The sequence below is a fragment of the Octopus sinensis genome, linkage group LG14, assembly GCF_006345805.1.
Source record: "Octopus sinensis linkage group LG14, ASM634580v1, whole genome shotgun sequence".
In the NCBI taxonomy this organism is placed as follows: Eukaryota; Metazoa; Mollusca; class Cephalopoda; order Octopoda; family Octopodidae; genus Octopus; species Octopus sinensis.
Window position 1 is genome coordinate 320471 of NC_043010.1, and position 11214 is coordinate 331684.

The 11214-nt window shown below is 36.4% G+C and overlaps 1 protein-coding gene across 1 annotated transcript in view; it reads left to right on the forward strand.

The window, feature by feature from the left end:
- The window catches only part of LOC115219227 (gastrula zinc finger protein XlCGF26.1-like), a 23300-nt gene extending 12655 nt beyond the window's left edge, over positions 1-10645 (forward strand). The window contains exon 2 of the mRNA XM_029789363.2: positions 8741-10645. Within this exon, the coding sequence (XP_029645223.1) occupies positions 8814-10526 (1713 nt within the window). The 5' untranslated portion in view covers positions 8741-8813 and the 3' untranslated portion in view covers positions 10527-10645. The remainder of the gene's footprint in view (positions 1-8740) is intronic.
- The last annotated feature ends 569 nt before the right edge of the window (positions 10646-11214 follow it).

Here is an 11214-nt window from a genome sequence, read left to right on the forward strand (position 1 = left end):
AGTAAACAACCCAGAAGAATTCTTTGCCACTTTACCAGCGGCCAAAGAGACAAAAATTGAGTACATCAGCATCGAAGAAGATGATATCACACTAGCCATTGATGAGATTGACACAAACTCAGCTGCTGGACCTGATGGATACCCAGCGATCCTTCTCAAATCGTGCAAACGAGCCCTTGCAAAACCGCTACAGCTTCTTTTTCAGAGCTTTCTTGCAAGTGGTAAGCTCCCAGTCAAACTGAAAGAGGGGGTAATATGCCCTATCCATAAGGGAGGTAGCAGAGCAGATGCTAAAAATTATAGGCCTATCTCTCTAACCTCACACATCAGCAAAGTCATGGAACGAATAGTCCGTAAGAAACTAATCATGTTCCTTGAAGAAAATGACTTACTGTCTGACACCCAGCATGGATTTCGACCAGGTAGAGGCTGCCTAACACAGCTCCTGCAACACTATGACTGGGTGTTGAAACAGCTACTAAATGGCTCAAATGTGGATGTAATATATCTCGACTTTGCAAAAGCCTTTGATAAAGTTGACCATGGTATGATCTGTCACAAACTGCGTGGTCTCGGCATAGGCGGGAACTTGGAGAGTGGCTGCACAACTTCCTAAAAGACAGAAAACAGGCAGTTGTGAGCAATGGAGCCACCTCCAAGGAAACGCAAATAACAAGCGGTGTCCCACAGGGCACTGTCTTGGGGCCACTGATGTTCATAGTGGCCCTTTCAGACATGCCTTCAGTTGCTACAATGACCACCCTTGCTAGCTATGCAGATGACACAAAAGTCTCCCACGCAATACAAAACCCTGAAAATATTGCGCATCTGCAACATGAGCTGGACACAATATACAGGTGGGCTGAGGACAACAACATGCAGTTTAATGCAGGTAAGTTCCAGGCCCTGCGCTACTGGCACACAAGGTAAATGACGTGAAGACTGGATACACTGGCCCAGGAAGAATTGCAATCCCTGAGTCAAAATCAGTGCGTGACCTGGGCATTGACATGAGCAATGATGCATCTTTCCAAATGCATATTGCTAATCTGGTGATAAAATGCAGACGGCTAGCTGGATGGATTCTCCGAACTTTCAGAACAAGAGAGAAGGAGACACTGATGGTCTATGGAAAACATTCGTCCTCAGCCGCTTGGACTACTGCTCCCAACTTTGGTCACCACACAATATAAAACAAACAGCAGAACTCGAAGCAACTCAGAGAAGCTACACAAAGAAAATCGTCTCAATGCAAAATGTCAGCTACTGGGAAAGACTGAAGGTATTAAACCTCTTCTCCCTGGAACGGAGGCGGGAGAGATATGCAGTGATATACATCTGGAAAATCCTGGTGGGTCTTGTCCCAAACTTTGGCATTCAAAGTTACTCCAACCGCAGAACGGGGCGCCACTGCATGGTGCCAAGGATTCCAACATCACCATCAAAATACAGGTCCAGATACTGCAACAGCTTGGGTTTCAGAGGACCACAGCTCTTTAACATCCTCCCTAATGCCTGAGAGACTTACATGGTGTGGATGTGGGTTTCTTTAAAACTAAACTGGATCTCTTCTTGTTGGGAGTCCCAGATGAACCTACCTCACGACAGGAGACACGGATGCGGGCAGCAGCATCGAACTCCCTTGTTGATCAAGTGCCACGTATCAGAGGTGGATTCACAAACTAGTGTAGCTCATTCAGCGGTGGTGCCCAAGCATGGCCGCGGCCTTCGGGCTAAAACATTTTTAAGGATTTAAGGATTTATATATATGTACATATATATATATATATATGTACTATATATATATGTACATATATATATATATTATATTATATATATATATTATATATATATATATATATATATATATATAATATATATATATGTACATATATATATATATGTACATATATATATATATATGTACATATATATATATATGTACATATATATATATATGTACACATAATACATATATATATATGTACATATATATACATATATATATGTACATATATATATATATATATATATCATCATCATCATCATCATCATCCTCATTTAACGTCCGCTTCCATGCTAGCATGGGTTGGACGGTTCAGCTGGAGTCTGGGGAGCCCGAAGGCTGCACCAGGCCAGTCAGATCTGGCGTGTTTCTACAGCTTGATGCCCTTCCTAACGCCAACCACTCCGAGAGTGTAGTGGGTGATTTTATGTGCCACCGACACAGGTGCCAGACGAGGCTGGCGAACGGCACGCTCGGATGGTTTTTTTTTTTTTATGTGCCACCGACACAGTGCCAGACGAGTATGTACATATATATATATATATTATATATGTACATATATATATATATATATATATATATACAAAAAGCAATAAAGATCAAGTTAATTAAATGAATTTACTTGAATATGGTACCTAACTTAGATGCACCAAAAAAAACTATACTGTTTTAACAATACAGTAATGTGGGGTGATTATAAGCGAGAAAGAAGCAACAAGAATGGATAGGTTTTTAGTACAATCGTTTCATACAAGGACAGGCTTTATTAAAAGTTGTAAAAATTACAGCATATAAACGTGTCCTGTACTCATCAGCTAAAATACATGTGAGTTCTCTAGACATCCTAGTGGTTGAGGCTATACTCATGAAGTAATGTAGATAATTAAGTAACATAAACAGATTTCCAAAGTTCATTAAAGTTCTTTAAAGATGATGTACAGTCTTATCACAGAATTTTAAAAAAAGTTCTAATAGCATCACAGAGAAGGTGACCTAATCCATAGAGCACATATGAATTTCCAGAGATATGATGAGGGATTACATACTCACAGAAGACAAATTTATCCATTGTTAATCACAACGAGGTGGGTCTCAATTCCTGCTTATTAGCATTACAGAGAGGGTGAATTAATCCTTTGTATAGATGCACAATTTCCAATGGTGTAGATGTAAGTTTCCAGAGAAATGAAGAGGAATTTCATATTCACAGGCGATAAATTTATCAATGGTTGAACACAATGAGGTAGGTATCAATTCTTGTTATATGATTAGGTATTGCCACATTAATCACATTACTGCTATTTACAAGAGGCTGTAGCTATTTAACTTATAAGGCTGAAGGGCCTTCTGGAGAGGCCAAGAATAGAAAGGGAAGGGAATAGAAGAAAAGAGAGAAAATAAGGGAGGAGGGAGCAAAAAAAAGGGGGGAAGGGGACTAAAAGAGAAGAGAAAAGGAAAAAGAGAATAAGAAGAAGAAACAGAAAAAAGAGAAAAGAGAAAGAAATAGGGAAAGAAGGGAAAAAATAAAAATAAAAAAGAGGGTTCTAGTTATCCAGAAGAATTAGTAGCCGGCAAGTCTGGTTTTAATTTACAGGCATCTATGAACTAGAGGAGAATATTATTCTTTGGCCAGTAAAACAGTAAATTTATTGCTGTTGAAATCAGCTATGAATTTAAAGAGAATCTAAAGAGATAACACAGTCAGGGGTTTAGGGGTCAGATGCTAAAATCAAAAGAAATACATTAGGAAAATCTAAGTATAATCTTATCAAAAAGTCAATAAAACTTACTTATTTAATTTATTCATTTTATTGTCTTAAGGAGTTGCCGTTATTATTCATACATTGACGGACTACAGGTCAAATCTTAGAAGATCATTTACAAGGTGTTAGGGGATTGTCTATCATAATGAAGATAATCATATTATCACCGAGGGGGTAGCCTTATTTATTTAATTTTGAAATAGAATTATGGGGCTATAGTATCTCATTTTATTTTATTAGAGTTATGCTACTTAAATTAGATTAAGTTAGGAATTAAAATTAAAAATTACAATTAAGATTTAAAATTAAGAATTTAAAAGATTATGAGTTTGAAATTAGGTAAAGCCTCAATTAAGCAGCGTATAAGTACTATTCATTTCCCTGTTCCCTAAAAACTGATGCAGATATAAGGAAAAAGATAACTGTGGTGAGAGAACTCTTAGTTATCTACTTAAAGCAGTGCTATACTAGTAGAAATCAAGTTATATCTATCTATCTAGTTACGGATATTCTAATCATTTAAAATATTTTAAAGTCTTCAATTTAGCGTGGACACAAACTTGACCTAGTTCGATATGATTATTCAATAAGTTTCTATGTTTTCTATGCTTTAGAATTTCATACGTCTCCATGGAGCATAGTTGGCAACCAACCCTACTATTTTTATACGGAATTGCTCTCCTAACTATTTCCCAATTAAGGTTATAATTTTTATTATTATTTTTGAGTCCCAGATTTTGTTTGAAAGTGTGGTGGTACCAGCTTTATGACGTAAGTAAAAGACGAGATGTGATTTCTAACTCTGGCTAGAAAATTAATTGTACATCCAACGTAAAGATTTGTTATTCTCCGTGGATATGGTACATTTATAGATTACATTATTTTCCCCACATAGACCAGGTGCCGGGCATTTTGATTTTATTCTACACTTACACACAGGAGGAGCAACTTCAGGCTTTGGATTATTCTTGGGTAGATGTCTTAGGTTCCTATTATTTTGATTATCATTTCTATAGTTGGTGCTGATATCTAAAGTATTGCTATTATTTATTGATCCTTCAGCTTCATCATTTAGGTTAAAGTCCTACCATGATTTCTTATATTATTGGTAATGTTACTATTATTGTTAGTCTTTTTTTCGACTGCATATTGCTGTTATAAATATCACTGATATTTTCATTCTCCTTATTTTCTCCATTAGCCTTATATCTATTATTTCTATTATTAACATTATTACTTCTATTAATATCGGCATTGTTATTATTACTATTAATGTTAATGTTATTAGTCATTCTGTGGTTACTAATTTCACCTATGTTTTGATAGTTGCTATTGTTTTTTTATTGTTGGTAGTATTATTATAATTGCTATTGGTATTCATGGATATTATTATTTTTATTTCTATCTTTCCTGGCTAGTTAATGTTTTTATTATTAATCTTAGCTATTAAAGTGGACATATTTGGGAGGGTTGAATAAGAAATCCTAACTGTTTTCCTAGATATAATCTATGATATCTATGAGAGATAGGGAAATTTTTTTCAGAATTACTTTGAATTTGTTCTGTATATCCGATTGTATCGCACAGTTGAAAGGGATATTCAGCCATAATATATCTTTTTTATTAAATTTAGGGTTCGTAGAATTACTACTATTCATCTCACCGGAGTTATTGTATTTATTACCATTATTTTTATTTTTATTTGTGTGCATCTTAGGTTTATCTACTTCAATATTATCCGAGTTACCTATGTTCTGGTCAATGCTTCTATTTGAATTGTTGGGCCTGTGCGCTAGATTAGCGTTTACCATTAATTTAATTCTACTTTTATTTCGGGCTTGGTCTGTATTGCTGCTTACGTGATTACTGATAACTTCATTATTAGGAATACGTGAGTTCCCCTTATCAACGAATGTAATCTTTTGGTTGTATCCAGCCTTAGTTAACGCCTCATTATAATGCTCAGAATGGGAGTTAAATATATCCTTATTGGATGATAATTTTGAAATTCTTAATGAAATATTTCTTACTAAAGATTCTATTATATTTGGGGGATGATTTGATAATTTATTTACGTAATTCGTGATTTCGCCTTCCTTTCTAAATGGGTAATGTAGCTTGGAGTTAAGGTCTAGCGTAATATCTAGGAAGTTAACTATTTTAGTGCCCGGTTCATACGTTATACTGAGGTTGAAATCCCTAAAGAACTTATTAATTTTCTTTCTAATCCTTTCTATAACAGATTTATTATTACTAGGGATAACAAACAGAGCATCATCCCTATATAGACCCCCCTGTATTTCTGGTATATCCTTGCTTATGCATTTTAATAGATATGCGCCCACTAGGTTGGTTACCTCAGCCGAATCACTGGAACCATTGGTATATCAAAAAAATTAGGTGTATCTGCTCTAGTCCATAATTTATCTTCAAATTCTATAAATGTCTTCCTAGCTAGTAGCACAATATTGATTTCTTCTAGATATGAGGGAGCGATTCATGGCAAATATTAGTGATTTGTTGAGTAAGATAGGGGAAATACTTGAGTAATAACTATTAATATCGAACTGAATAAAGGACAGACTACTAGTATTAGTTAGAGAGTTAAACCATTTTAGAACTTCATCCGTACTTAGCCATAGGTTAAGGGGAGAAGAGGGGTTATCTGGGGTAGAACACTATCCAGGATAGATTTACTAAGTCGGCCAATGTCCGACTTAGTTGGACAGATCAGCCTTACCGAAGGGTTTTCCAAGAAGTTCTTTTTGTGGTCTTTAAGGTTGATCCTGGGCTCACACGGTTTAAGTGGCTCCGTTCTATCCGTTAAATTTAGTTTCTCCATGATCTCTTTCATTTCCATGTTTACTTTTTTCAAATTGTTCTTAGTCGTAATTTTATATTTGGAGTTTAGTTCCTTCCTAATTAATTTGCTATAAATATCGTAATCAACTCTATACATATTACCCGTTTTATCTGCTGGTACTAGGATTCCATGTTTGCACCGGGTTGACTGAATAAAGTTCCTAAGGTGTCTAAGGTGAGGGTTATATCTTAACGGGTGTTCCTTGAAGCTAATATCATCTATAAGATTCAGCAAGTCTTTCTCAAAATTCTCCAGGAATGGGTCTGAGGTGGGCTTTTTCTACTTTTAAAAATTCTTCTAAAATTCTTATCGGTGTTCTTTTCCTGTAGTTTTTCTTCTGTTTGACATCAAAATGGTACGTTTTCCACCTGATTCTTCTAATGAAATCGTTAATCTATGAATGAGAAGCCAATTATATTCATCTATACTATGTAAGGGGATGTCTTTAGGGGAGAACTCAATGTTTACCTTTTCCATTCTTGTTGAGAAATGGAAACAAGAATGGAAAAGGTAAACATTGAGTTCTCCCCTAAAGACATCCCCTTACATAGTATAGATGAATATAATTGGCTTCTCATTCATAGGATTACATATCCACATGTACATGTGTGTGTGGCACGTTAAAAGCACCCACTACACTCACGGAGTGGTTGGCGTTAGGAAGGGCATCCAGCTGTAGAAACATTGCCAGATAAGACTGGAGCCTGGTGCAGCCTTCTGGCTTCCCAGATCCCCGGTCGAACCGTCCAACCCATGCTAGCATGGAGAACGGACGTTAAACGATGATGATGATGATGTATGCATATATATATGTGTATATATATATATATATATATATATATATATATATATATATATATATATGTCTATATATATGTGTATATATATGTATATATATATATATGTTATATATGTATGTATATGTGTATGTATGTGTGTATATATGTGTGTGTGTGTCTTCTATGGTTTTTGGCCAACTAAAGCCTTGTGATTGAGATTGGTAGAAAAAGAAACCTGTTGTGTGTGTGTGTGTTTATCTTCTTGTCTTGGCATTACTGGTAAACAGATGCCACTGTCACGAAAACTGTTGTTTGTTTGCAATCTTACTAAAAAAAATATCCAATTGAGATGAAAATAACAACTTGCATGGAAACACATGAGAGTTGGTGACATGAAGAGCATCCGACTGCAGAAACTCTGCCTCAGTGATGTTTTTTTGGCTCATCCAGTGATAATAATGGATCTTGCAAAACAAATTCAAAAGCAAAATAAAACTTAAACTTTGGACAAATTGTCAACTTAATGAGTCCTGTTGTAAGTAAGTTCCCTGGTTATTACTGGTGGTGAGTCTTAGAACTTGTAGGGCCAGCTTCCCAGTTTCCATGACACTTAAGACTGAGATCCCAACATTGCCCCACTGAATGGGATGTTGGTCCATCATGGAGTATGTTCATTTACAGCTTAGTGGAATATGAAGCAACATGAAATAAAGTGTCACCTAATCTGGGAATCAAAAGCATGATGTTGCAATTATGGGTACAGCACTCTAGCCCACTGGTTCTCATCTGGGGTCCATTTAGCCCTTGTGAGTCCATATAAGATTTTGTTATTAAAATTTATCTGCAATAGTTACTACTACAATACGCAAAATATTTTAACAATTTTTTAATGCAATTTTTAATACAGGCATGGGTGTGTGGTAAGAGGTTTGCTTCCCAACCACATTATTCCTGGTTCAGTCCCACTGTGTGACACCTTGGGTGGGTGCCTTCCACTATAGCCTTGTGAGTGGATTTGGTAGACAGAAACTGAAAGAAGCCTGTTTATATATATATATATATGAATGTGTGTGTGTGTGTGTGTGTCTATATTTGTACCACCCATTGCCACCTGACAACTGGTGTTAGTGTTTTTACATCCCCATAACTTAGCAGTTCAGCAAAAAGAATGATAGAATAAGTACTAAGTTTAAAAAAGAAGTCCTGGGGTCAATTTCTTCGACTAAAATCCTTCAGGACATTGCCCCAGCATGGCTGCAGTCAAATGAGTGAAACACAATTTTTTTTTTTTAATTAAGAAAGAATTCTTAATAATATCTAATTATAAAAACATGATATGATTTTATTAAAGATCAAAAGGCCATGAGGGTCCATCCGAGTACAAAGCTAATCAAAAATTGTTGAAATAAAAAATTGTTGAGAAACGCTGCTCTAACTACTTGGCCTTCACAGTATCTTAGTTCAACAATTTCCATTCAATAATAAAACCAAACTTTTTTCTTCCTTTTCTGTTATATCATGTCTAATTATTTGAAATCTATCTTTTCAGTTCTCTACTACACTCTGTTCTTGTGTCCAAGTAGTTCATTCAAGTGAAGTGTCAGTGATTTGAGCTTTCCTACATGGACAAGATGCAATCTGTCAAATCAATCCAATCTATGTGGAAACAGTTTACATTTTGTGGTAAAACCTACCATCGGAATGATCAGTGGAAGACAACCAACAACGGCAATGAAAATGATAAACAGAAGAAATCACAGCTGGGCAATTTACTCCAAGAGATGCCTCAGCAGCAGCAGCAACAACAACAACAACAACAACAACAACAACAACAGCAGCATCAGCAGCAACATCAGCATCATTCACACCATCCTCAACATAATCATTTATATTCTAATAATTACAACTATGCAAACAATAATAGCAACCTCAGCAACAACTCTCCTGGTGGTGGTGGTGGCAGTGGTAGTAATAGTGGCAGTAGTAGTAGTATGATGAATGTAAATCATTCAGTGACTGTTACAGGTTCTAATCACGACAGTACCCTATCAACTGGTTCAGTATGTGGCATGAATTCTGAAATCAAAGAATTCAGGTGCAATCTCTGCCCTAAAATATTCTCACAACAGACGGGTCTTCAAATTCACATGCGAGTCCATTTAGAAAAACCTTTGAAAGTTTCAACTAGTCCTAAGCATTATGGTCAAGACTCTGCCCAGAAAAACCATGAACATAGCCATTCCTCAGAGAAAACTTACCAATGTAATGTTTGCTTCAAGATATTTAATCAACAAGTGAACCTGCGTAACCATGAACGAACACATACAGGGGAAAGACCTTTTCAGTGTAATGTTTGCATGAAATCATTTACCCAGCAAACCATACTTCATAACCACCAGCGTGTTCACTCAGGTGAGAAGCCCTTTAAATGTATTATCTGTGAGAAATCATTCAGTAACCAAACTATTTTAAAAAACCATGAACGTGTACATACTGGTGAGCGACCATTTAAATGTAACAATTGTCCGAAGGCATTCAGTAATCAAACCATCTTAAAAAACCATGAACGTGTTCACTCAGGAGAGAAACCGTTCCAGTGTTCTCTATGTCTGAAAGTTTTTAGTCAGCAAACAAGTTTGAAAAATCATCAACGCATCCATACTGGCGAGAAGCCTTTCCAATGTGCTGTTTGCTTGAAGTCTTTCAGTCATCAAACCATTCTTAAAAATCATGAACGAGTCCATTCTGGGGAGAAACCATATAAATGCTTAGTTTGTTCAAAGTCATTTAGTCATCAAACTATTCTAAAGAACCATGAACGTATCCATTCTGGGGAAAAGCCATTTCAGTGTAGTGTTTGTTTGAAGTCCTTCAATCAGCAAACTATTCTTCGAAACCATCAGAAAACACACACTGGGGCATTTCCATACAGCTGCTCTTTCTGCACAAAGGTCTTCTCAGAAGAAGAATATTTAAAAGACCATGAATATGTCCATCGAAAACATCAAGATATTAGGAATGATCTCCCTAGAGAGGATGATGTGGGAAGTCCCACCCCACCATACACACCACCAGTTCAATCATCTTCCTCACCTCCTTTATCATCAAGGTCCTCTCCAATGCAACAGTCTACTCCATCAACCTCAGCTCCCTCCTCATCTCCTGTACCATTTTCTTCAGCACCTATTCCACCAATGTGGCGACCTCCTGCATATCTGCAACCAATGCCACCGCAGTATTGGGAAAATGATTATAATTGGTCTAGGGCTTTCTCTGTGTCGACATATTTAACACCTTGGACAAAGCGGTCATCAAACCGTGGGAAAACTCACTGAAAGAACTTTTGTCATCATCATCATCATCATTATCATCATCGACACCATCATCATCGTTCCTCATTTTAATGTCCACTTTTCCATGCTTGCATGGGTTGGATGGAGTTTATTGAGGTAGATTTTCTGTGACCAGACATGTTCTCACAGAATATTGGAAATGAATGACATTGCTTGCATGACGGTGACAGTCATTTTACAACTATCACATGATGTCACAACAAGGAGACACAAACACATATGCACACATACATATGTGTGAATGATGGGTTTCTTTCAGTTTTCATATACTAAATCTACTCACAAGGCTTTGCTCAGCCCAGGGCAATAGTAGAAGACACTTGCCCAAGGTGTCGTGCAGTGGGACCGAACCCAGAATCATGTGACTGAGATTTCAGAGTCAGCTGAAATCATCTTTGTGAGTTCCCAATAAGTGAAATTAGCAATCTGATTTTTTAAAGCTTCACTTTAACAGTATTATCAACTAATTAAGACATTATCACAACCACTACCACCACCACCATCATCATCATCATAATTATTATTATTATTATTGTTATTTGCTTTTCATCCTTTTGGGGTCGATGAATTAAGTACCAGTTGAACGCTGGGGTTGATGTAATCGACACATCCCCTCCCCCAAAATGGCTAACCTTGTGGCAAATTTTAAAACCATTAATATTATTATCAT